This window comes from Scyliorhinus torazame, chromosome 1 (genome assembly GCF_047496885.1).
Source record: "Scyliorhinus torazame isolate Kashiwa2021f chromosome 1, sScyTor2.1, whole genome shotgun sequence".
Lineage (NCBI taxonomy): Eukaryota > Metazoa > Chordata > Chondrichthyes > Carcharhiniformes > Scyliorhinidae > Scyliorhinus > Scyliorhinus torazame.
Genome location: NC_092707.1, coordinates 156,672,553 through 156,700,161, shown reverse-complemented (window position 1 = coordinate 156,700,161; position 27,609 = coordinate 156,672,553). Strand labels below are relative to the sequence as shown.

General features: G+C 51.6%; 1 protein-coding gene across 3 annotated transcripts in view; it reads right to left on the bottom strand.

The window, feature by feature from the left end:
* LOC140415467 (arf-GAP with SH3 domain, ANK repeat and PH domain-containing protein 2-like) overlaps positions 1–27,609 on the bottom strand; it is a 197,478-nt gene that overhangs the window by 143,157 nt on the left and 26,712 nt on the right. For all 3 annotated transcript variants that reach the window (XM_072501057.1, XM_072501059.1, XM_072501058.1), the window contains one exon: positions 9,869–9,941. In XM_072501057.1, coding sequence (XP_072357158.1) covers positions 9,869–9,941 — 73 coding nt within the window. The remainder of the gene's footprint in view (positions 1–9,868; positions 9,942–27,609) is intronic.

Here is a 27,609-nt window from a genome sequence, read left to right as displayed (position 1 = left end):
CAAACCTTCGCGGTCCACCCGATAACCCAGGTACACTACTTCCTTTGCCTGAAATACGCACTTTGTGCGACGTAAATGTACTCCAGCCTCCGAAAAGCGTCTCAGGACAGCCTCCAGATTTTCCAAATGTTCCTGCTCCGACGTCCCTGTAATCAAAACGTCATCTAAGTAGACAGCAACACGTGGTAAACCTCTCAAAATGCCCTCCATAACACGTTGAAAAATAGCACAGGCAGAGGATACTCCAAAGGGCAACCGTGTATATTCATACGGGCCCCGGTGTGTATTAATCGTTACATATGGTCGGGAGGCAGGGTCCAGCTCCAACTGCAGGTAGGCGTGACTCATATCTAATTTTGTGAACGAGAGTCCACCTGCAAGCTTCGCGTAGAGATCCTCTATGCGAGGCATTGGATATCGGTCGAGTCGGGAAGCCGTATTCACTGTAAGTTTATAGTCGCCACACAAGCAAACTGTGGCATCTGGCTTCATTACAGGTACAATTGGTGCTGCCCAGTCAGCAAAACGGACGGGCCTGATAATGCCCAAACTCTCCAAACGAGTGAGCTCCCCTTCTACCTTCTCGAGCAAGGCGTAAGGCACCGGGCGTGCCCGGAAATAGCGCGGCGTGGCTCCTGGTTCGACTTGGATACGGGCTACGGCCCCTTTTATTTTCCCGAAACCAGGCTGGAATACATCTGGGTATCGTCCTAGCACCTCAGTCAACCCTTCAGAAACTGTTTGGAGGATGTGCTGCCATTGCAACCGCAAATGGCGCAACCAGTCCCGACCCAACATGCTGGGCCCATGGCCGCACACCACGATAAGTGGGAAACGCCCCTCCTGGCGTCCATAAACAACAGGGGTCATTGTAGTTCCTGCAATGTCCAGTGGTTCCCCCGTGTAGGTGGCCAACCTGGCCTGTGAGTCGGTTAATGTAAGGGTCTGTATACCCTGCTTGATGCGGTCGAATATCCTCTGGGCGATCACAGTGACCGCTGCACCAGTGTCCAACTCCATCTCAAGCGGGTGACCATTGACCTGTACTGTCACCTTAATGGGGGCCACACGGGGAGCTGCCACACAATGCAGCTGCAGGCAGTCGTCCTCCGTCTCCACGTCCTCAGGAGTAGTCGCCGCAGGTTCATCCACATGGAAGGTACGGTCCCTGGGCTGGTCCCAGTTACGGCCACTGGGCTGGTCCCAGTTTCGGTCAGAACGACGGCGCCTCTGGCGCCCCCAGGACCGGCGTCCGCGACGGGGTCGGCGCCTACAGGTTTGACACGGACATGGCTCCTGATCCATTGGTTCTGTAGAAGGCTCCCTTCGGGGAGGAATGTCTGACGGCCACTGGCGTCGGTCCAGACGTCGCCTCGCCCAAGGTACCGCAGGAGCGCGGGGAGACGTTTTCGGACGGAAGGGGTTGCGCCCCAAGGCATGCACTTCCATTCCCTGTAGCTCCTGCACTCCTCGTTCTGCGCTCTCTCGGGACAATACTATTTGAATTGCCTGTTGAAAAGTCAATGTTGGCTCAGCTAACAACTTTCTCTGGGTGGCCGCATTGTTAATACCGCAAACCAAACGGTCGTGTAACATTTCTGACAAGGTCTCACCATAGTCACAGTACTCCGCAATCCTGCGGAGCCTGGATAGAAAATCGGCAAGGGATTCTCCAGGGGTCCTCTCAGCGGTATTAAACCGGTAACGCTGGACTATCGTGGACGGGGTTGGGTTAAAATGTTGCCCCACTATATTCACAAGTTCATCAAACGTTTTGGTGTCCGGCGCAGCTGGGTACGTAAGGCTCCTAATCACCCCAAACGTATGCGGGCCGCAGGCGGTGAGCAATATGACCACCTGGCGCTCATTTTCGGTGATATTGTTTGCCTGGAAATAGTAACGCATCCGTTGTGCGTACTGGTTCCAGCTTTCCAGCGCAGCATCAAAAACATCCAAACGTCCGTACAGAGGCATGGTATAATAGAAAACAACTTCCAACCTGTATCCAACAAAAATCCAGGGAGGTGGCTTCAGCAGTGTAGACAGCTATTCACTTTAACCCTCGTCGCCAGTTTTGTAAGGGCCACGAAGAATCCAGCACGAGTTTAAGGATACAAAGTAATAACATTTATTTACAATAACACATATATATATATATATATATATAAATAAATAACAGCAGCAGCAACTTCCCTTGCTGCACACTCCTTCCTGCTGGTTCCTAAACTGGCCAGCTTTATTTATACTTGGAGTTTACTAATGGTTTCTCTGCCCCCCTCATTGGGGAAGCTCATACTCCCACAGGATTGTGGGATTGTCATTAGTAATGGTAAGCAAGGCAGGTTATAACAGTCTCTGAAATGAGAATACGTCTGACTCAGAGGACAGAATGCCATTCTCTAAGCCACAGCCAGCAGCAATAAAGTATGCAAGCATGGGTTTGGTGGGGAGAAGGGGGCTGGCAGTTAAAAGATAAAGATAAAGAAACTTCAAGCAATGTTCTGCTGAAGCCTTAACGGTAATGTTCTAAGATGTATGTTCACAAGAATTGAAAGGGGAAGGCCGGCGCCTCTGGCGCCCCCAGGGCCGGCTTTGGGGGCAGCACGGTAGCATTGTGGATAGCACAATTGCTTCACAGCTCCAGGGTCCCAGGTTCGATTTTGGCTTGGGTCACTGTCTGTGCGGAGTCTGCACATCCTCCCAGTGTGTGCGTGGGTTTCCTCCGGGTGCTCCGGTTTCCTCCCACAGTCCAAAGATGTGCAGGTTAGGCGGATTGGTCATGGTAAATTGCCCTTAGTGTCCAAAATTGCCCTTAGTGTTGGGTGGAGGTGTTGACCTTGGGTAGGGTGCTCTTTCCAAGAGCCGTTGCAGACTCGATGGGCTGAATCGCCTCCTTCTGCACTGTAAATTCTGTGATCTGTGAAAGCCAGCTGGGTCAAAATTCACCTTGAGATTATCCTTCAAATGAATTTCATACATTAAGATGGTTCACTGTCTGCCTTTCTTAATAAATGGCAAATCAGTGGATAAAAAGACAACAGTAAGGATGTGATTTAACCACCGCGTTGCACCCAGTGCGCATTTAGGCACGCCGGTTAAATAGTGGGAAAGGCCAAAATCGAGATTCGCGCCGAGCACGAGTGAATTTGCCATTCACCCGACCTGCCTCAGATGTCGAGTTCCGGGTCACACCCAAATATGTCGAGCATATCATTAACCCCAATTTCCATTAATTTCCATCTCATTAGTGAGATTGAAGTAAACTGTAACAGCCTACTGGAAATTAATCGGCTCCCCAGTGACAAATCACTCGGGGGTCGTTTAGCACTCCTTTTTTAAAACGTGAAGTTGGCACAATGGCTGCAACGGGGAACTGAGCAGGTGAGTAGCCAGTTCCATTTTCCAGTATGTAGCTCAAGGGCGATGGTCGGAGCTGGAGAGCCCCCCCCCCACCCCCCAGGGGGTTAGGCTCGGTCGGGGGGTTGAAGAATTCCAGGTCAGGGGTCGCATCTAGGCCTGGGGGTAGGGAGTGAGAGAAGGCTGGACACATAAGGGTTAGGGAGGCTTGGGGGTTTGAGGATCCTGGGGTGGAAACTTTAACTGATTGTCAGTCTATCTCCTTCTCCAGCTCCTTATAGAGACCAAAATGAATGGTGGTTTTGATCCCGCAGAGGATACACTCGCGATGCTGGTGCAAGTCCACGTGGCCAGATGTCGGAGAAGGTAGCAGTGTCGGCGCAGGCTGGCGTCAGCATCCCATGTGCAGGGGGCCGCCGCAAACCCCAAAGACTCTACTGTCCAGCAGGCAGAGGAAGAAGCCAAAGGGGGATGCCAGAGATGGCCCAAGGTGTACAGGCGTCATTGGTCTTTCGAGCAGGTGACAAACAGCGTGCGCCGCAGGAGACTGTCTCAGCATAGAGACAGTGCACCACCTGTGCCACATCCTCGCGGACTTGGCACCCAGTGGAGGAGGAGGACACCCACTCCCAGTGACCGTGAAGGTCACTGCAGCCCTGGCTTTTATACAACTGGTTCATTCCAGGGGACTTGTGTGGCATTTCACAAGTTGCAGCCCACAAGTGCATCCATGAGGTAACGGATGCCCCATACGCCCGGGCAGCTGACTGTATAAACTTTGAGCTGGGCCATGTCCACCAAGATGCCTACGCTGCAGGATTCTCCATCATCGCTGGGATGCTACAGGTCTAGAGAGTAATTGATGGCACGCATGTCACTTTACGTTCACCAGGGTATCAGGGAACATCCTCCATTAACAGGAAAGGGTTCCATTCTCTGAATGTTCAACTCATGCGCGACCACCATCTCCGGATCATGCACATCTGTGCACAATTCCCAGGGAGCGTGCATGACAGCTACATCCTGGGACACTCAAAGATCCCCGGCGTCTTTGAGGACTACCCCAGCATAACGGTGTGGTGATATACATCACTGTAAGTACATACACACATGGCTAGACACTAGAGAGAGCACCAGAGACATGACACACAGACATTCAACCAATAGGTCAGTAAGATAGGACACGACCAATGGGCAGTCACGATACACACAGAGGTGACACTACCACAGGTGGGCATTACACCAACCCATATAAAAGGACACATCACACATGCTCAGTCTCGTTCCAGTGGAGACACTCAGTGAGTACAGACACAGGGTTGATTGAACATCATACCCACCACGTGGATTGTAGCAGACTGGTTTGTCAATCTGAGCAGCTATAGCAGGATTACCAGTAGCGTTGAATCCAAGTAGGAGAATTGTTAATAGTTTAATAAACGTGTTAACGCTATCTCCAAGTCTGAACCTTCCTTTGTCAGAGTGCACATCAAGGAAGCAGCTTATGCTACATCAAGAACGTAACAAAACAAACGGGTTGGCTCTCGGGGGATAAGGGGTACCGGCTGGGGTCCTAGCTGATGACGCCAGTGCAGAGGCTGAGGGCTGATAAAATGAGGCCCATGTGGCCACCCGTGCTGTCATTGAGCGGTGCATCAGACTACTCAAATTGTGGTTGCGATGCTTGGACCGCTCTAGTAGTGCATTCCAGTACACCCCACAGAGGGTCTTCCACTTTGTGGTGGTCTGCTGTGCCCTCCACAACCTGGCACAGCAGCGGGACGACATGCTGGAGGAGGAGGAGGCAGAGGGACACGCAGCCTATTCTGAGGAGGAGGAGCTGGACTAGGAGGGGATGATGGATGAGCCTGGGAGGGAGCCTCATGAGGAGCCGTAGGGTGGAGGACAGGCAGCGGCAAGCATGGCCGGAGGACCGGAGAGACCCTCATCCTTACCCGCTTCTCATAGGACGAGGCTTTGACCATCAGCTCACTCCTCCCCTACTCCCTCATTCCCCTCCTTCCCTATTCCTCTCCTTCCCCCTATTCCCCTCCTTCCCCCAGCATTCCCCTCCTTACCCCCCTGCATTCCACACCCTACTCCCCCCATTCCCCACCCTACGCCCCCCACATTCCCCTTCCTATGCCCCCCGCATTCTTCTCCCTACTCACCCCGTATTCCCCTCCCTACTCCCCGCATTCCCCTCCCTACCCCCCCCACATTCCCCTTCCTACCCCCCTGCATTCCCCACCCTACCCCCCCCACATTCCCCACCCTACCCCCCCCCACATTCCCCTTCCTACCCCCCCCCCATTCTCCACCCTACCCCCCCCCACATTCCCCTTCCTACGCCCCCCGCATTCTTCTCCCTACTCCCCCCGTATTCCCCTCCCTACTCTCCGCATTCCCCTCCCTACCCCCCCCACATTCCCCTTCCTACCCCCCCCACATTCCCCACCCTACCCCCCCCACATTCCCCACCCTACCCCCCCCCACATTCCCCACCCTACCCCCCCCCACATTCCCCACCCTACCCCCATGCATTCCCCACACTACCTCCCCCCCCCCACATTCCCATCCCTACCCCCCCCCACATTCCCCTTCCTACCCCCCCTGCATTCCCCACCCTACCCCCCCCCACATTCCCCTCCCTACCCCCCGTGCATTCCCCCCCCTACCCCCCCCCCCACATTCCCCTTCCTACCCCCCATGCATTCCCCACCCTACCCCCCCACATTCCCATCCCTACCCCCCCCCACATTCCCCTCCCTACCACCCGCAATCCCCTCCCTACTCCGCCCGCATTCCCCTCCCTACTCCCCCCGCATTCCCCTCCCTACTCCCCCCCCGCATTCCCCTCCCTACCTCCCCCCGCATTCCCCTCCCTACCTCCCCCCGCATTCCCCTCCCTACCTCCCCCCGCATTCCCCTCCCTACCTCCCCCCGCATTCCCCTCCCTACCTCCCCCCGCATTCCCCTCCCTACCTCCCCCCACATTCCCCTCCCTACCCCCCCCGCATTCCCCTCCCTACCCCCCCCGCATTCCCCTCCCTACTCCCCCCCGCATTCCCCTCCCTACTCCCCCCCGCATTCCCCTCCCTACTCCCCCCCGCATTCCCCTCCCTACCCCGTGCATTCCCCTCCCTACTCGCCTGCATTCCCCTCCCTACCCCCCACATTCCCCTCTCGACTCCCCCTGCATTCCCCTCCCTACTCCCTGCATTCCCCTCCCTACTCTCCCCAGCATTCCCGTCCCTACTCCCCCCGCATTCCCCTCCCTACCCCGTGCATTCCCCTCCCTACTCGCCTGCATTCCCCTCCCTACCCCCCACATTCCCCTCTCGACTCCCCCTGCATTCCCCTCCCTACTCCCTGCATTCCCCTCCCTACTCTCCCCAGCATTCCCCTCCCTACTCCCCCCGCATTCCCCTCCCTACTCCCCCCGCATTCCCCTCCCTACCCCCCCAGCATTCCCCTCCCTACCCCCCCAGCATTCCCCTCCCTACCCCCGCATTCCCCTCCCTACTCCCCCACATTCCCCTCCCTACTCCCCCCACATTCCCCTCCCCACCCCCGCATTCCCCTCCCTACTCCCCCCGCATTCCCCTCCCTACTCCCCCCGCATTCCCCTCCCTACTCCCCCCCCGCATTCCCCTCCCTACCTCCCCCCGCATTCCCCTCCCTACCTCCCCCCGCATTCCCCTCCCTACCTCCCCCCGCATTCCCCTCCCTACCCCCCGCATTCCCCTCCCTACTCCCCCCCGCATTCCCCTCCCTACTCCCCCCGCATTCCCCTCCCTACTCCCCCCCGCATTCCCCTCCGTACTCCCCCCCGCATTCCCCTCCCTACCCCGTGCATTCCCCTCCCTACTCGCCTGCATTCCCCTCCCTACCCCCCACATCCCCCTCTCGACTCCCCCTGCATTCCCCTCCCTACTCCCTGCATTCCCCTCCCTACTCTCCCCTGCATTCCCCTCCCTACTCCCCCCGCATTCCCCTCCCTACTCCCCCCGCATTCCCCTCCCTACCCCCGCACTTTCCCCTCCCTACCCCCCCAGCATTCCCCTCCCTACCCCCGCATTCCCCTCCCTACTCCCCCACATTCCCCTCCCTACTCCCCCCACATTCCCCTCCCCACCCCCGCATTCCCCTCCCTACTCCCCCCGCATTCCCCTCCCTACTCCCCCCGCATTCCCCTCCCTACTCCCCCCGCATTCCCCTCCCTACTCCCCCCGCATTCCCCTCCCAACCCCACCCACATTCCCCTCCCTACTCCCCCTGCATTCCCCTCCCTACTTCCCGCATTCCCCTCCCTACCCTCCACATTCCCCTCCCGACCCCCCACATTCCCCTCCCTACCCCCCACATTCCCCTCCCTACCCCCCACATTCCCCTCCCTACCACTCCCCACTCTCCTGTTCCACCCTCCCGGGGTCTATGTACTATCACCCCAGGGTGATGGGTCTGTGTCAATATACAAAGCAGGAGAGTGATGATCACTCGCTGTGAGGTTCGCTCTGGTGCTCCTCAGTTTATGCCAAAGTCTGACTCCTATCTCTCTGCTGACAGCGCACTCACACCCATCCTCTGAACAGGGTTTGCATAGAGGGCGTTTGATCTTGGACCACTCTGTGCGGGGGACAGTGGGTGGGGGAGCAGAGGGCAACAAGGGTCAGGGTTGCAGGCAGGCTCACTGTGAAGGTTAATGTGACAGAGGCTTCTTCACATGTATCAGCTTTGTAACATGTTTTAACAGTGAAAATTGGTCATTTCCATTCCCCCTAGCTACAGATGGTGAGCTCACCAGGGCCCACTCAGTGATCCTCAATCTTCTTGATTTTTCATGGTCCACTGCTACACCTAGATGTGTCCTTAGGATGCGCATCAGAGGTGGAAGCAGCTGCTGCTTGTGTACCCTGTGGTCTTTGATGCCCTTGGCGGACGTCCTCTGGAGGGCCCCAGCCGACCTACCGGGAAACACCCCTGCCAACCGCATCCAGAAACGTTTCCATTAAATCGTGCCCTATATCTTTATTTACTCTCCCCTTTCTTTTGAAATGTTTTCACACTAGAATCTCTTTCACAAGCAATTAACCACCATGCACAATTCACCATTGTTCCCATTCCATCCTGGTTTGTCAGACAAGTGCACAGTACACATTCAGTCAGTCATACCGTTACAATGAATTAACATGATTGGTTCAGATCACAGAAACCCTTAAAATAGGAACAGGAGGAGGCTATTCAGCACTTCAAACCTGCTCTGTCATTCAATATGATCATGGTTGATCCTTTATCTCAAAGATATTCTCTCCATTATTTTTTCTTTCATTAATTTCTCCAGCACTATTACCCTACTAACACTCATTCCCTGCAATTCCTCCTTCTTATTAGACTGTTAGTTCCTGAGCATTTCTGGGAAGTTATTTGTGTATTCTTCCGCGCAGCCAGAACTAAAGTGCTTGTTTAATAGCGCTGCAATATCTTTGTTCCCCATTATAAATGCTCCTGTTTTGGACTGTAAGGGATCTGCACTTATCTTCACTAATCTTTTTCTTTTTATATACTTGTAGATGCTTCTGCATTACACTTTTATGCTACTTGCAAATTTACTCTCGTGCTCTATTTTTCCCCTCTTAATTGATCTCTTTGTCCTCTGCTGAATACAGAACTGGGGCGACATTCTCCGACCCCCCGCCGGGTCAGAGAATCGCCGGGGGCTGGCGTGAGGCGGCGCGGCGGGCTCCGGGGTCCTGGGGTGGGCGCGGGGCGATCTGGCCCCGGGGGGTGCCCCCAGGGTGGCCTGGCCCACGATTGGGGCCCACCGATCCGCGGGCGGGCCTGTGCCGTGGGGGCACTCTTTCCCTTCCGCCTCCGCCACTGTCTCCACCATGGCGGAGGTGAAAGAGACTCCCTCCACTGCGCATGCGTGGGAAACTGTCAGCGGCCGCTGACGCTCCCGCGCATGCGCCGCCCGGAGATGTCATTTCCGCGCCAGCTGGCGGGGCAACAAAGGCCGTTTCCGCCAGCTGGCGGGGTGGAAATTCCTCCGGCGCCGGCCTAGCCCCTCAATGTTGGGGCTCGGCCCCCAAAGATGCGGAGCATTCCGCACCTTTGGGGCGGCGCGATGCCCGTCTGATTGGCGCCGTTTTGGGCGCCAGTCGGCGGACATCACGCCGTTTCCGGAGAATTTCGCCCCTGCTCCCCATCCTTAGGCTTGCTATTTTTTCCAGAAACTTTATACGACTCCTCTTTGGAGTTAATACTACCCTTAATTTATTTTGTTTGTCATTGTTGGACCACTTTTTCTGTTGTGTGCTTGCACCAGAAATGAATGTATAATTGTTGCAATGCATGCATTCATTCCTTAAATATTAACCGTAATCTATCAACTGGCATGCCTTTTAATGAAGTTCCCCAATCTATTGTAGCCAATTCAACCGTCATAGCTTTGTAGTTTCCTTTGTTTGGATTTAGGACCCTATCACTCTAGTTCTAATTTGTGACTTACAGAGTCCAGAGGAATGAATGGCCTTAATCAACTTCTTCATCTTCAGTAAAATGGCTTGATCTGCTTCCAGTGACTACAAGACAAAACAAAAAGAGAACCATCAGGTCACTGGCTTCCCAAGAGACTTTCAGGAGAGGCAGCAATACACAGGAAGAGACATACAGCTCAACACGTTGCACCAACAACAGACCTCACGCCAAACGTAAATACAACATTTGTGGCTAAATTTAACCCAGACATCACCTCTCAAAAGAAGAGGTCAAAGAAGCTCAATACCTCCCCCCCCCCCCAGTCCTTCCTCAAACAATTGCCTTGCAGCTTTAATTAGCACCATCTCTAGGGCTCACATGTCACCCTTATCTTTCAGCAACCAGAAGTGGACACAGGATTCATGCTGCATTGTCAAAGATTTTATAGCAGAGCACTGAGAAAACTGTGACAGGATCAGACAGAGTCAGCATGGATTTATGCAAAGGAAATCATGCTTGACAAATCCACTGGAATTCTTTGAGGTTGTAACCAGTAAAGTTAATTGTGGGGGGGAGCTTGTGGATGTAGTCTATTTGAACTTTCAGAAGTCTTTCAACAAAGTCCCACATAAGAGATTAGCGTGTAAAATTAAAGCGCATAGGAGTAGGGGTAGTGTTTTGAGCTGGATAAAAAACTGGTTGGCAGACAGGAAGCAGAGTAGGAATTAACAGGTCTTTTTCCAAGCGGCAGGCAGTGACGAGTGGAAGTACCACAGGGATCGGTGCTGGGACCCCAGCTATTCGCAATATATATTAATGATTTAGATAAGGGAACAAAATGTAATATCTCCAAATTTGCAGATGACACCAAGTTGGGTGGGGGGGGGGGGGGGCGGGGGTGAGCTGTGAGGAGGATGCAGAGATGCCTCAGTGTGATTTGGATAAGTTCAGTGAGTGGGCAAATGAATGGCAGATGCAGTATAATTTGGATAAATGTGAAGTTATTCACTTTGATAACAAAAATGGGAAGGCAAACTATTATCTCAATGGCCATAAATTAGGAGAGGGGAAAGTGCAACAAGAGCTGGGTGTCCTCATATACCAGTCACTGAAGGTAAGCATGCAGGTACAGCAGGTGGAAAGAAGGAAAATGGAATGTTGGCCTTCATAGTGAAAGAATTTAAGTACAGGAGCAGGGATGTCTTGCTGCAATTATACAGGGGCTTGGTGAGGCAACACCTGGACTATTGTGTGCAGTTTTGGCCTCCTTATCTGAGGAAGGATGTTCTTGTTATAGAGGGGGTGCGGCGAAAGTTTACCAGACTGATTCCTGGAATGGCGGAACTGACGTATGAGGAGAGATTGAGTCAGGATTATATTCGCTGGAGTTCAGAAGAATGAGGGGGGTCTCACAGATATGTATAAAATTTTAACGGGACCTTACAGGGTAGATGCAGGAAGGATGTTCCCGATGGTGGGTGTGTCCAAGCCAGGGGTCACAGTCCGAGGACACGGGATAGACCATTTAGGACAGAGATGAGGAGAAATGACTTCACCCAGAGAGCGGTGGAATTTGGGTTTACAGAAAGTAGTTGAGGACAAAACAATGTATATTTTCAAGAAGCAATTAGATAAAGCATTTGGGCGAAGGGGATCAAAGGATATGGGGGTGGAGCAGGATTAGGCTATTGAGTTGGATAATCAGCCATGATTATAATGAATATTGAATAATGAATAGGCCAAATGACCTCCTCCTGCTCCTATTTTCTATGTTTCTATGACCAGAGCTTTTTACAGTTCGAACTGAAGTTGTGTTCTCTACTTTCCGGTTTCAGTTGTGAGTTCTTTTTTAAAAAATTTAGAGAACCCAATTCATTTTTCCAATTAAGGGGCAATTTAGCGTGGCCAATCCACCTAGCCTGCACATCTTTGGGTTGTGGGGGTGAAACCCACGCAAACACGGGGAGAATGTGTAAACTCCACACGGACAGTGACCCAGATCCGGGATCGAACCTGGGACCTCGGCGCCATGAGGCTGCAATGCTACCACTGCGCCACCGTGCTGCCCAGCTGTGAGTTCTTAACACCATTTTCTTTGTTGATATTTGGCCAGTGATTGTGAGTTTTGAGGTACTAAAACAGATTTCTCAATACCTTTAGCTAATTTCTGGGCCCTCGGGTTACATTTCCTCCACAAATTTGGCCTGCCTCCTATTTTGCCCAATTTTCTCCCCCACCACCCTGAAACGCACACCATTTTCTGACATCAAACTTGACAGGCACGAATCACCAGGCTCGTTTTGGTGTTGCGACGAGGCCGGTGAATCTCACAAGAGGCTTCTCATGAGATTCGTATCAGCTGAGACATCGCGCGAGATTTATCCGAACCCCGCGTGACTTCATGATCAGGGCGAGATCCAGATTAACATATTTAAATAAGCCATGTGGCTCATTTAACTATAGTAAGACGTCTTATAACACCAGGTTAAAGTCCAACAGGTTTGTTTCAAACACTGGTGCCTTCAGAACAGCGACCACGACACCACACAACCCTGCCATGGCAATCTCTGCAAGACGTGCCAGATCATCGACATGGATACCACCATTACACGTGAGAACACCACCCACCAGGTACGCGGTACATACTCGTGCGACTTGGCCAACGCTGTCTACCTCATACGCTGCAGGAAAGTATGTCCCGAAGCATGGTACATTGGCGAGACCATGCAGACGCTGCGACAACGAATGAACGGACATCGCGCGACAATCACCAGGCAGGAATGTTCCCTTCCAGTCGAGGAACACTTCAGCAGTCAAGGGCATTCAGCCTCTGATCTGCGGGTAAGCGTTCTCCAAGGCAGCCTTCAGGACGTGTGACAACGCAGAATCGCCGAGCAGAAACTTATAGCCAAGTTCTGCACACATGAGTGCGGCCTCAACCGGGACCTGGGATTCATGTCGCATTACATTCATCCCCCACCATCTGGCCTGCGAAATCCTACCAACTGCCCTGGCTTGAGACAATTCACACCTCTTTAACCTATGGTTACCCCTATCTCTGGATCTGTAAAGACTTAATTACCTGCAAATGCTCGCATTCTAAGCATTGTCTTGCATCTTTGAATCTGTCTATATATATGTTTCTGGAGCATACCTCTTCATTCACCTGAGGAAGGAGCAGCGCTCCGAAAGCTAGTGCCATCGAAACAAACCTGTTGGACTTTAACCCGGTGTTGTAAGACTTCTTACTGAGCTCACCCCAGTCCAACGCCGGCATCTCCACATCATTTAACTATGTCTGCGCCGGATTCTCCCGGTTCCCGAGAACTAACAACCTCCCCAGCCTGGACTGGCCCACACAAAAAGTGGACTAGGCCTAATGGCACCTGGTTTCCCACGGCTTTGGAGACCCATGGGTGGTCGGGTACAGAGACAGGGCGGACCCCTTGCTCTCGCTCTGGCACCTGTGCACCTTCACACTGCCAGCCTGGCACTACCAAGGTGCCCAGGTGGTGCTGCCAGGCTGACAGCGACACTGCCAGGGTACCAGAGTACCCGGGTAGCAGTGCCAAGGTTCGGGGCCTGAGGGAAGCCATGCCCATGAAAGGGGGATGAGGGGAGGGGTATGAATCGGGAGTGAAGGGCTGCTATGAAGGGGCCTAATAATGGTTGGGCGGCATAAGGGTAGGGGTCCTCAAAGGGGGGGTGAAAAGGCGGGTAGGGAGGACTGAAAAGGGGGGACCCTCAGCACCCCCAGTGCAGTGTGTCCTCACCTCACTTAGGGGAGGGTGGGGTAATGTCCATATATGCAAGGGGTGGCATTGTCTGTGGGTGGGGGGTGTTGGGGACCCTCAAGCTCACTTAGAGATCGGGGCATCCTTTCAAGATGACAGCCCAATCTCGGAGGAGCCGGACAGGCCAGCGACTGTACCTCCTCGGTGTTGAAAACATTTCGGTGTGGACGTGACCGGGGAGAAACTCCCCAAGTTCCAAAGAAATGACTAATGGCACAATCCAGTAGCAGCATCGTGCTCCCATTTCAGGCAAATGTGAGCGCTATGAACTCTGTACATGCTGGGATCTCGCGAGACGTTGCAATCTGAAACCCGTTGTCATGAGAGAGTACCTTTAAGAAATGGGTGCTTAAGAAATGTACCTTTAAGAAATGGGTGTTTATCAGTGATGTCAGAGTGTGGGTGGAGCTGGGCTTTCTGTCAGCTTTTTACTTTCGTTTTTGAGCAGGCTGCAGGGTGTTTTAGTTTCGTTTTCAGAGCTGGATAGCTGCAGTCACAGCCAGAAGGTGTATGAATCTCTCTCTCTAATCTAAAGGCCGTAAATCAATCCTGGTGATTTAAAACTAATAACAGTAGTGACATTAACCTGATGTGCTTCTGGTAAAAAGTGTTTTAAGTCATATGGATGTTAAAAGGAAAGCTGAAAGGATTACTTAGTGTTGCAGTCTTTGGGGGTTGTATTTGAATTAATGGTTGCTAAGATGTTCACTGTATGTTTTAAAAAGGTTAACTTGAGTTCATAGAATAAACATTGTTTTACTTTAAAAAATACTTTTCCATTTCTGCTGTACCACAACTGTAGAGTGGGTCGTATGCTCCCCAAGCCACAATCTATTAAAAGTTGCGGGTCAGGTGAACTCCGTGAGACACTTTGGGGTTCTCTAAACCCTGGCCCATAACAAATTGGGGGCTCGTCCGGGATAAAAGTCTATCTGTTGGATTGGCTTTGCAAACTTTTTTTTTTTAAATAATATTTTATTGAAAATTTTTGGTCAACCAACACAGTACATTGTGCATCCTTTACACAACATTGTAACAATACAGATAATAATGACCTTTTTAAATTTAAACAAAAACAACAACAAATAAATAAATATTAAATAACAAAAAACAAAAACTAGCCCTAATTGGCAACTGCCTTGTCTCAGGCCACCACCCCCACCCATCCCTCCCCCCCCCACCCCCCAAGTCCTGGGCCGCTGCTGCTGCCTTCTTTGTTCTCCCCTATCTATCTTTCCGCAAGATATTCGACAAACAGTTGCCACCGCCTAGTAAACCCTTGAGCCGACCCCCTTAGGACGAACTTGATCCGCTCTAACTTTATGAACCCCGCCATATCATTTATCCAGGTCTCCACCCCCGGGGGCTTGGCTTCTTTCCACATTAGCAATATTCTGCGCCGGGCTACTAGGGACGCAAAGGCCAAAACATCGGCCTCTTTCGCCTCCTGCACTCCCGGCTCTTGTGCAACCCCAAATATAGCCAACCCCCAGCTTGGTTCGACCCGGACTCCTACTACTTTCGAAAGCACCTTTGTCACCCCCATCCAAAACCCCTGTAGTGCCGGGCATGACCAAAACATATGGGTATGATTCGCTGGGCTTCTCGAGCACCTCGCACACCTATCCTCCACCCCAAAAAATTTACTGAGCCGTGTTCCAGTCATATGTGCCCTGTGTAATACCTTAAACTGAATCAGGCTTAGCCTGGCGCACGAGGACGACGAGTTTACCCTGTTTAGGGCATCTGCCCACATCCCCTCCTCAATCTCCTCCCCTAGCTCTTCTTCCCATTTCCCTTTTAGTTCGTCCATCATAGTCTCCCCTTCGTCTCTCATTTCCCTATATATATCCGACACCTTACCGTCCCCCACCCATTTCTTTGAGATGACTCTGTCCTGCACCTCTTGTGTCGGGGGCTGCGGGAATTCCCTCACCTGTTGCCTCGCAAAAGCCCTCAATTGCATGTACCTGAATGCATTCCCTTGGGGCAACCCATATTTCTCGGTCAGCGCTCCAGACTCGCAAACTTCCCATCCACAAATAGATCTTTCAATTGCGTTATACCTGCTCTTTGCCACATTCCATATCCCCCATCCATTCCCCCCGGGGCAAACCTATGGTTGTTTCTTATCGGGGACCCCCCCAGTGCTCCGGTCTTTCCCCTATGTCGTCTCCACTGTCCCCAAATCTTCAGTGTAGCTACCACCACCGGACTCGTGGTATAGTTCCTTGGTGAGAACGGCAATGGGGCTGTCACCATAGCCTGCAGGCTGGTCCCCCTACAGGACGCCCTCTCTAATCTCTTCCACGCCGCTCCTTCCTCCTCTCCCATCCACTTACTCACCATTGAAATATTAGCGGCCCAATAATACTCACTTAGGCTCGGTAGTGCCAGCCCCCCCCTATCCCTACTACGCTGTAAGAATCCCTTCCTCACTCTCGGAGTCTTCCCGGCCCAAACAAAACCCATGATACTCTTTTCTATCCTTTTGAAAAAAGCCTTCGTGATCACCACCGGAGACACTGAAACACAAAGAGGAATCTCGGGAGGACCACCATCTTAACCGCCTGCACCCTCCCTGCCATTGACAATGCTACCATATCCCATCTCTTGAAATCTTCCTCCATCTGTTCCACCAACCGCGTCAAATTTAGCCTGTGCAATGTGCCCCAATTCTTAGCTATCTGGATCCCCAGGTAACGAAAGTCTCTTGTTACCTTCCTCAACGGTAGGTCTTCTATTTCTCTACTCTGCTCCCCTGGATGCACCACAAACAGCTCACTCTTCCCCATGTTCAATTTATACCCTGAAAAATCCCCAAACTCCCCAAGTATCCGCATTATTTCTGGCATCCCCTCCGCTGGATCCGCCACATATAGTAGCAGATCATCCGCATATAAAGATACCCGGTGTTCTTCTCCTCCCCTAAGTATTCCCCTCCATCCCTTGGAACCTCTCAGCGCTATCGCCAGGGGCTCAATCGCCAGTGCAAACAGTAATGGGGACAGAGGACATCCCTGCCTTGTCCCTCTATGGAGCCGAAAATATGCCGATCCCCGTCCATTCGTGACCACACTCGCCACTGGGGCCCTATACAACAGCTGCACCCATCTAACATACCCCTCTCCGAACCCAAATCTCCTCAACACCTCCCACAGATAATCCCACTCCACTCTATCAAATGCTTTTCTCGGCATCCATCGCCACTACTATCTCCGTTTCACCCTCTGGTGGGGCCATCATCATTACCCCTAGCAACCTCCGTATGTTCGTGTTCAACTGTCTCCCCTTCACAAACCCAGTTTGGTCCTCATGAACCACCCCCGGGACACATTCCTCTATTCTCATTGCCATTACCTTGGCCAATACCTTGGCATCTACATTGAGGAGGGAGATTGGTCTGTAGGACCCGCATTGTAGCGGATCCTTTTCCTTCTTTAAAAGAAGCGATATCGTTGCTTCTGACATAGTCGGGGGCAGTTGTCCCCTTTCCTTTGCCTCGTTAAAGGTCCTCGTCAGTAGCGGGGCGAGCAAGTCCAAATATTTTCTGTAAAATTCAAATGGGAATCCGTCCGGTCCCGGGGCCTTTCCCGTCTGCATGTTCCTAATTCCTTTCACCACTTCTTCTACCGCGATCTGTGCTCCCAATCCCATCCTTTCCTGCTCTTCCACCTTGGGAATTTCCAGCCGATCCAAAAACTCCATCATTCTCTCCCTCCCATCCGGGGGTTGAGCTTCATACAATTTTTTATAAAATGTCTTAAACACTTCATTCACTCTCTCCGCTCCCCGCTCCGTCTCTCCATCTTCGTCTCTCACCCCCCCTATTTCCCTCGCTGCTCCCCTTTTCCTCAATTGGTGTGCAGCAATCTGCTCGCCTTCTCTCCATATTCATACTGTACACCCTGTGCCTTCCTCCATTGTGCCTCTGCAGTGCCTGTGGTCAGCAAGTCAAATTCCACATGCAGCCTTTGCCTTTCCCGATACAGTCCCTCCTCCGGTGCTTCCGCATACTGTCTGTCCACCCTCAAAAGTTCTTCCAACAACCGCTCCCGTTCCTTACTCTCCTGCTTCCCTTTATGTGTCCTTATTGATATCAGCTCCCCCCTAACCACCGCCTTCAACGCCTCCCAGACCACTCCCACCTGAACCTCCCCATTATCATTGAGTTCCAAGTACTTTTCAATGCATCCCCTCACCCTTAAGCACACCCCCTCATCCGCCATTAGTCCCATGTCCATTCTCCAGGGTGGACGCCCTCTTGTTTCCTCCCCTATCTCCAAGTCTACCCAGTGTGGGGCATGATCCGAAATGGCTATAGCCGTATATTCCGTTCCCCTCACCCTCGGGATCAATGCCCTACCCAACACAAAAAAGTCTATGCGTGAATAGACTTTATGGACATCGGAGAAAAACGAGAACTCCTTACTCCTAGGTCTACTGAATCTCCACGGGTCCACCCCTCCCATCTGCTCCATAAAATCCTTAAGCACCTTGGCTGCTGCCGGCCTCCTACCAGTCCTGGACTTCGACCTATCCAGCCTTGGTTCCAACACCGTGTTAAAGTCTCCCCCCATTATCAGCTTTCCGGTCTCTAGGTCTGGGATGCGTCCTAGCATTCGCCTCATAAAATTGGCATCGTCCCAATTCGGGGCATACACGTTTACCAACACCACCATCTCTCCCTGTAATTTGCCACTCACCATCACGTATCTGCCCCCGTTATCTGCCACTATAGTCTTTGCCTCGAACATTACCCGCTTCCCCACTAATATAGCCACCCCCCTGTTTTTCGCATCCAGCCCCGAATGAAACACCTGCCCTACCCATCCTTTGCGCAACCTAACCTGATCTATCAGTTTCAGGTGCGTTTCCTGTAACATGACCACATCTGCTTTAAGTTTCTTAAGGTGTGCGAGTACTCGTGCCCTCTTTATCGGCCCGTTAAGCCCCCTCACGTTCCACGTGATCAGCCGAGTTGGGGGGCTTCCCACCACCCCCCCCCCCCCCTTGCCGGTTAGCCATCATCTTTTTCCCAGCTTCTCGCCCAGTTCCCACGCAGCTGTATTTCTCCCAGACGGTGCCCCCCCGCCCATCCTTTCCCGTACCCACTCCCCCCTTTCCCCAGCAGCAGCAACCCAGTAATTCCCCCCTCCCCCCCCCCCCCCCCGCTAGACCCCCCGCTAGCGTAATTACTCCCCCCATGTTGCTCCCAGAAGTCAGCAAACTCTGGCTGACCTCGGCTTCCCCCCGTGATCACGGCTCGCCCCGTGCGGCGCCCCTTCCTTCCTGCTTCTCTATTCCCGCCATAATTATCATAGCGCGGGAACCAAGCCCGCGCCTCTCCCTCGGCCCCGCCTCCCATGGCCAACGCCCCATCTCCTCTCCCTCCCCACCTCCCCCCATCACCACCTGTGGGAGAAAGAAAAGTTACCATACCGCAGGATTAATCATACAATCCCTCTTCGCCCCCCCCCCCACTCGTCCCACCACTTTGTCCAAACGTTCATTTTCGTAGTCCAATCATTCCAATTTTTCTTCTACAATAAAAGTCCACGCTTCATCCGCCGTCTCAAAGTAGTGGTGCCTCCCTTGATATGTGACCCACAGTCTTGCCGGTTGCAGCATTCCAAACTTTATCTTTTTTTTGTGAAGTACCGCTTTGGCCCGATTAAAGCTCGCCCTCCTTCTCGCCACCTCCGCACTCCAATCTTGATAGACGCGGATCACCGCGTTCTCCATTTACTACACCGAGTTTTCTTCGCCCATCTAAGGACCATTTCTCTATCCTTAAAACGGAGAAATCTCACCACTATGGCTCTGGGAGCTTCTCCTGCTCTCGATCCTCGCACCATAACTCGGTATGCTCCCTCCACCTCCAACGGACCCGTCGGGGCCTCCACTCCCATTAACGAGTGCAGCATCGTGCTCACATATGCCCCGACGTCCGCCCCCTCCACACCTTCAGGAAGGCCAAGAATCCTCAAGTTGTTCCTCCTTGCGTTATTTTCCAGTGCCTCCAACCTCTCCACAGATCGTTTCTGGTGTGCCTCCTGTATCTCCGACTTCACCACCAGACCCTGTATATCGTTTTCATTCTCTGCTGCTTTCGCCTTCACGACCCGAAGCTCCTGCTCCTGGGTCTTTTGTTCCTCTTTCAGCCCTTCAATCGCCTGTAATATCGGGGCCAACAACTCTTTCTTCATTTCCTTTTTTATCTCCTCCACGCAGCGTTTCAAAAACTCTTGTTGTTCAGGGCCCCATATGAAACTGCCACCTTCCGACGCCATCTTGGTTTCTGCTTGCCTTCCTTGCCGTTGTTCCAAGGGATCCGCTGCAATCCGGCCACTTTCCTCTCCTTTTTCCATCCGTGTCCAGGGGGAACACCCTTCTGGTTTACCGCACGGTGTTTTCAGCCGTTAAAATTGCCGTTGGGGCTCCTATCAAGAGCCCAAAAGTCCGTTTCACAGGGAGCTGCCGAAACGTGCGACTCAGCTGGTCATCGCCGCACCCGGAAGTCCTGGCTTTGCAAACTTAAAAACAGTGTGGTATTTTAGTTTAAGTGGGGAGTGTGTTGTGGACAATGGCTCTTTCAGAGGCATAGAAGATTTTGGGGGTGGAAACGGTCACACGCAGTACTTTACGGACAGAGACTAAAAGCAGACTGTTAGATTTGGCAAAAACAATGCAGTTAACATTACCTGACAAAATGCGAAAAGATGGGGTAACTATGGTGGTGGCTAAGCATTTAAAGTTGCCTGAGATACAGTTTGACACATTGGAAATGGCAAAAATTCAGTTACAACTTAAACAAATGGAACATGAGAAAGAATTAAAGCAGCTTGAATATGAAAGAGAGAGAGAGGAAAAAGAAAGAGAGAGAGAAGAAAGAAGAAAATAAAGAATAGCCCTAGCAGAACAAAAAGAAAGAGAAAGGAAGATACAGATCAGGGAAAAAGATGAAGAGAGAGAGTTTGAACTTCAGAAAATGGCCATGAAACATGACAGTCAGTTAAAATTGGCAGATGTGACTTCCGGGTGCGGCGATGCCCAGCTGAGTCGCACGTTTCGGCAGTTCCCGGTGGAACGGACTTTTGGGCTCTTAATAGGAGCCCCATCGGCAATTTTAACGGCAAATAACACTGTGCGGTAATCCAGAAGGGAATCCCCCCTGGACACGGATGGAAAAAAGAGAGGAAAGTAGCCGGATTGCGGTGGATCCTCTAGAGCAGCGGCCAGGAAGGCAGGCACAAAGCAAGATGGCGTCGGAAGGAGGCAGTTTAATATGGGGCCCTGACCAACAAGAGTTCCTGCGGCGTTGCGTAGATGAACTCAAAAAGGAGATGAAGAAGGAGCTGTTGGCCCGATATTACAAGCGATTGAGGGGCTAAAGGAGGAGCAAAAGACCCAGGAACAGGAGCTTCGGGTCGTGAAGGCAAAGGCTGCTGAGAATGAGGACGACATACAGGGCCTGGTGGTGAAAACGGAGATCCACGAGGCACAACACAAAAGATGTGTGGAAAGGCTGGAGGTGCTGGAGAATAATGTGAGGAGGAAGAACCTAAGAATTCTTGGTCTTCCCGAAGGTGCAGAAGGGGCGGATGTCGGGGCATATGGGAGCACGATGCTGCACTCGTTAATGGGATCGGAGGCCCCGACGGGTCCGCTGGAGTTGGAGGGAGCCTATCGGGTTATGGCGCGAAGACCGAGGGCTGGAGAAATTCCTCGAGCAATAGTAGTGAGATTTCTCCGATATAAGGACAGAGAGATGGTCCTCAGATGGGCAAAGAAAACTCGGAGCAGTAGGTGGGAGAATGCGGTGATCCGCGTATATCAAGATTGGAGTGCGGAGGGTGGCGAGAAGGAGGGCAAGCTTTAATCGGGCCAAGGCGGTGTTGCATAAAAGGAAGGTCAAATTCGGAATGCTGCAACCGGCAAGACTGTGGGTCACACATCTAGGGAAACACCACTACTTCGAAACGGCAGATGAGGCGTGGACATTTATTGTCGAGAAGAAGCTGGTGTGAGCGGGCCAGAAAAGAACGTTTGGGACAAAAGTGGGGGGGTGAATTTGTGGGATGAACGGGGGAAAAGGGGGAAGAGAGGACTTCCCAAGTTGTTAAACCTGCGACCCTGTAACTTCTCTCTCTTCCCCATGTCGTGGGGGAGGGTGTGAGGGAGGATGAGGACTGAGGGCGCCGGCCATTGGGGGCGGGGCCAAAAGGGAAGCACGGGCTTTGTTCCCACGCTATGGTAATCATGGCGGGAACAGGGAAGCAGGAAGGAGGGGGCCTCGCACAGTGTGAGTCGAGGTCACGGGGGGGGAAGCCAAGGTCGGCCAGAGTTTGCTGACTTCTGGGAGCAACATGGGGGGTGCAATTACGCTAGCTTGGGATCTAGCGGGGCGGGGGGGGTGGGGGGGGTTAAAACTGGGTTGCTGCTGCTGGGGAGAAGGGGGAGCTGGTACGGGAGGGGGGGGTCGAGGCGGGGGGGCGCCGCCTGGGGGGATACAGCTACGTGGGAACCGGGTGAGGAGCTGGATTGAAAAGGAAATGGCTAGTCGTCAAAGGTGGGGGGGGGGGGTAAAGAGCCCCCCAACCCGGTTGATCACGTGGAATGTGAGAGGGCTGAACGGGCCGATTAAGAGGGCACGGGTACTCGCACACCTAAAGAAACTTAAGGCAGATGTGATTATGCTTCAGGAGACGCATCTGAAGCTGATAGACCAGGTTCGACTTCGCAAAGGATGGGTGGGGCAGGTGTTTCATTCGGGGCTAGATGCAAAAAACAGGGGGGTGGCCATACTAGTGGGGAAGCGGGTAATGTTTGTGGCAAAGACTATAGTGGCGGATAGTGGGGGCAGATACGTGATGGTGAGTGGCAAACTGCAAGGGGAGGCGGTGGTATTAGTGAACGTGTATGCCCCGAACTGGGATGATGCCAATTTTATGAGGCGTATGTTAGGACGAATCCCGGACCTAGAAGTGGGGAAGTTTGTAATGGGTGGAGACTTTAATACGGTGCTGGACCCAGGGCTGGACAGATCGAGGTCCAGGACCGGAAGGAGGCCGGCTGCAGCTAGGGTGCTTAAGGATTTTATGGAGCAGATGGGAGGAGTAGAACCCTGGAGATTTAGTAGACCTAGGAGTAAGGAGTTTACGTTTTTCTCCTATGTACACAAAGTATTTTCACGAATAGATTTTTTTGTTTTGGGAAGGGCACTGATCCCAAAGGTGATGGGGACGGAGTACACGGCTATAGCCATCTCGGATCATGCTCCACACTGGGTGGACCTGGAGATAGGGGAAGAAAAACAACAGCTTCCACCCTGGAGAATGGACATGGGATTATTGGCAGATGAGGGGGTGTGTTTAAGGGTGAGGGGGTGTATTGAAAGGTACTTGGAACTTAATGATAATGGGGAGGTACAGGTGGGAGTGGTCTGGGAGGCACTGAAGGCAGTGGTTAGAGGGGAGCTGATATCTATTAGGGCACATAAAGGAAAGCAGGAGGGTAGGGAAAGGGAGCGGTTGTTGAAAGAACTTCTGAGGGTGGACAGACAATACGCGGAGGCACCGGAGGAGGGACTGTACAGGGATAGGCAAAGGCTACATGTAGAATTTGACTTGTTGACTACGGGTAATGCAGAGGCACAATGGAGGAAGGCACAGGGTGTACAGTACGAATATGGGGAGAAGGCGAGTAGGTTGTTGGCCCACCAACTGAGGAAAAGGGGAGCAGCGAGGGAGATAGGGGGGGTGAGAGATGAGGAGGGAGAGATGGAGTGGGGAGAGTGAATGGAGTGTTCAAGGCATTTTATGAAAGATTATATGAAGCGCAGCCCCCGGACAGGAAGGAGAGAATGATGTGCTTTCTGGATCAGCTGGAATTTCCTAAGGTGGAGGAGCAGGAGAGAGTGGGGCTGGGAGCACAGATTGAGACGGAGGAAGTAGTGAAAGGGATTGGGAGCATGCAGGCAGGGAAGGCCCCGGGACCAGACGGATTCCCAGTTGAATTCTATAAGAAATATTTGGACTTGCTGGCCCCGCTACTGATGAGAACCTTTAATGAGGCGAAGGAAAGGGGGCAGCTGCCCCCGACTATGTCAGAGGCAACGATATCGCTCCTCCTAAAGAAGGAAAAAGACCCCCTGCAATGCGGGTCATACAGGCCCATTTCCCTCCTGAATGTGGATGCTAAGATTCTGGCCAAGGTAATGGCAATGAGGATAGAGGATTGTGTCCCGGGGGTGGTCCATGGGGACCAAACTGGGTTTGTGAAGGGGAGACAGCTAAATACAAATATACGGAGGCTGCTAGGGGTAATGATGATGCCCCCACCAGAGGGGGAAGCGGAGATAGTGGTGGCGATGGATGCCGAGAAAGCATTTGATAGAGTGGAGTGGGATTATTTGTGGGAGGTGTTGAGGAGATTTGGCTTTGGGGACGGGTATATCAGGTGGGTACAGTTGCTGTATAGGGCCCCGATGGCGAGCGTGGTCACGAATGGACGGGGGTCTGACTATTTTCGGCTCCATAGAGGGACGAGGCAGGGATGTCCTCTGTCCCAGTTATTGTTTGCATTGGCGATTGAACCCCTGGCCATAGCACTGAGGGGTTCCAGGAAGTGGAGGGGAGTACTTAGGGGGGAGAAGAACACCGGGTATCTCTGTATGCGGATGATTTGTTGCTATATGTGGCGGACCCGGCGGAGGGGATGCCAGAGATAATGCGGATACTTGGGGATTTTTCAGGGTATAAACTGAACATGGGGAAAAGTGAGTTATTTGTGGTGCATCCGGGGGAGCAGAGCAGAGAGATAGAGGATTTACCGTTTCAATGGTGTGTAAGTGGATGGGAGAAGGGGAGGGAGCGGCGTGGAAGAGATTGGAGAGGGCGTCCTGCAGGGGGACTAGCCTGCAAGCAATGGTGACGGCGCCGTTGCCGTTCTCACCAAAGAAATGCACCACAAGCCCGGTGGTGGTGGCTACATTGAAAATTTGGGGGCAGTGGAGACGGCATAGGGGAGGGACGGGAGCTTCGGTGTGGTCCCCGATAAGAAACAATCATAGGTTCGTTCCGGGGAGAATGGATGGGGGATTTGGAGCATGGCAAAGAGCTGGGGTAGTACAACTAAGAGATCTATTTGTAGATGGGACGTTTGCGAGTCTGGGAGCGCTGACGGAGAAATATGGGTTGCCCCAAGGGAATGCATTTCGGTATATGCAATTGAGGGGGGGGGGGGGGGGGGGGGGGGGAGAGGAATCGGACGGACTCTCAGGGATGTTATTGTATATGTATAGGTATTTGGTATATGTAATTATATATTGGATTGTTGGATTGTATTTTTGGAGAGTATTTATTTTGGACAAGGCAGTTGCCATTTAGTTTTGTTTTTTGTTTTTGTTTATATATTACTTATTTATTGGTTTAAAACTGGCCACGGTTATTTATATTGCTTTATTGTTGTGTAAAAGAAACACTACGTATTGTTATGTTTGGCCAAAAAACTTGAATAAAATATATATATTTTTTAAATTGGCAGATGTAAAGGGAGACGTACAGTTAGATGATAGTGAGAAAGAGCGTCATAGTCGAAGGCTTGGTGGGAGTCTATATAAAAATGTCCAAGCATTGCCAAGGTTTGACGAGAAGGAAGTGGAAGTCTTTTTCATTTCATTTGAGAAGGTAGCTAAACAAATGAAATGGCCACAGGACATGTGGGTATTACTGATTCAACAAAGCTGATAGGTAGAGCTAGTGAAGTGTTTGCATCACTACCGGAATTCCTTTATCCCAATCCTCTGGATAATCTTGACAATAAGCCCTCAACATTGTCTTTAATGTCTGATGCCACCTTTCTAACGCTCCCTGCGATTCTGGATGGTACGCAGTTGATTTAAATTGTTTATTCCTAAGCTATCCATAATTTCTTTGAATCACCTTGAGGTAAAATTTGATCCTTGATCCGGTTGTATTTCTGTGGGTAGTCCATATCTAGTAAAGAATTTAAGTAACTCCGCCACAATTGTTTTTGCTGTAATATTACGTACTGGAATGGCCTCTGGAAACCTAGTAGACACATCCATTATAGTCAAAAGATATTGATTCCCACTTTTTGTTTTAGGAAGCTTTCCTACGCAATCAAGTCACTTTCCTTGGCCATACAATCGGACAGGGTCGAATGGTCACATGGGATGTGAAACCAACAGTTATTGAGGAGTTTCTGATACTCTCAAGATGAAGGGAAATAATGTGATTTCTTGGCATGAATGGATTTGATCGAATGGTTGTGCAAAGGTTTTGTAGCGTGATTGCTCCACTGATGGACTTGCTGAAGAAACGTCGAAAATTTCAGTGGACAGCGCACTTTCCACAGGCATTTGACGGCCTGAAAGCTGTGATAACCAGTGATTCTGTGTTGGAGAATTACAACGGACTCTGCAATCAGATTGAACTAAAGTATCTAACTTTAAAGAGAAATGCCGAGGCGTAGAGAAACGGACGGATCGTGCAAGGACCTTCTTGTTCAAAGAGACTGTCAATCGAGAAGGATTTCAGTTGGAGGAAGAAGAAAGAAAAAAAATGGACTATGTTATTATATCTGTTTGTGTGTGTTGTTTTTTGAAACAAAAAAGTATATTTACTGTGTGCATTTCTTAAAGGATGGTGAAAAGGTGAAAAATGAAACCAAGTTGATGGTTTGTTTTGTTTTTCTTGGGGGGAGGTGTCCTGTGCGAGTACCTTTACGAAATGGGTGCTTAAGAAATTTACCTTTAAGAAATGGGTGTTTATCAGTGATGTCAGAGTGTGGGTGGAGCTGGGCTGTCTGTCAGCTTTTTACTTTTGTTTTTGAGAAGGCTGCAGGGGGTGTTTTAGTTTCGTTTTCAGAGCTGGGTAGCTGCAGTCACAGCCAGAAGGTGTGTGAATCTCTCACTGTAATCTAAAGACCGTAAATCGATCCTGGTGATTTAAAACTAATAACAGTAGTGACTTTAACCTGATGTGCTTCTGGTAAAAGGTGTTTTAAGTCATATGGATGTTAAAAGGAAAGCTTAAAGGATTATTTAGTACTGTAGTCTTTGGGGGTTGTATTTCAATTAATGGTTGCTAAGATGTTCACTGTATGTTTTAAAAAGGTTAACTTGAGTTCATAGAATAAACATTGTTTTACTTTAAAAAATACTTTTCCATTTCTGCTGTACCACACCTGTAGAATGGGCCGTGTGCTCCCCATACCACAATCTAATAAAAGTTTGGGTCAGGTGAACTCCATGATACACTTTGGGGTTCTCTAAACCCTGGCCCATAACACCATCCATTGTGGGCTGATCAGTATTTGGCAAATCTGCATATTAGAGTGAGTAGCTCGTCTCACACTAATATGCAGCTCATCTGATCCACCCAAGGTGCTGGGATATAACCCCTTCACCTCAGAGACTTTAGGTGAGCACCATTCAGAACTGGCCCCCATAAAGGGGACCAGGCGGAACAGCGCTTAGGAGGGTCTCCCCGGGGATCAGAGGCCCTTGGCTGGTTGGTCTCTGGGTTGGCCTCTGGTGCCACCCTGGCAGTGTCAGGGTGCCCACGTGGCACTGCCAGGTTGGCAGGAGCACTGCCTGGCTGGCATTGTGCCCGCACTGGCAAGCAGGCCCGAGGGTGCCCTGCCCTTCGGTGGTGGGGTGAGGGACCCTTGGTAGATGAGTTGGGGCTTTGTAGGTCGTGGGTTTGGGACACCACTTAAAAATGTCACCCCAATCTCCTCAGCGCTGAGGCGTTCTGGCGAGTGGACTAAAACGGGACTAAGTTTGGCCTGGGCGGGGTGTTCCTCCCACAGGAACCGGGTGCTCCGGTTTCCTCCCACAGTCCAAAGATGTGCAGGTTAGGTGGATTGGCCATGATAAATTGCCCTTAGTGTCCAAAATTGCCCTTAGTGTTGGGTGGGGTTACTGGGTTATGGGAATAGGGTGGAAGTG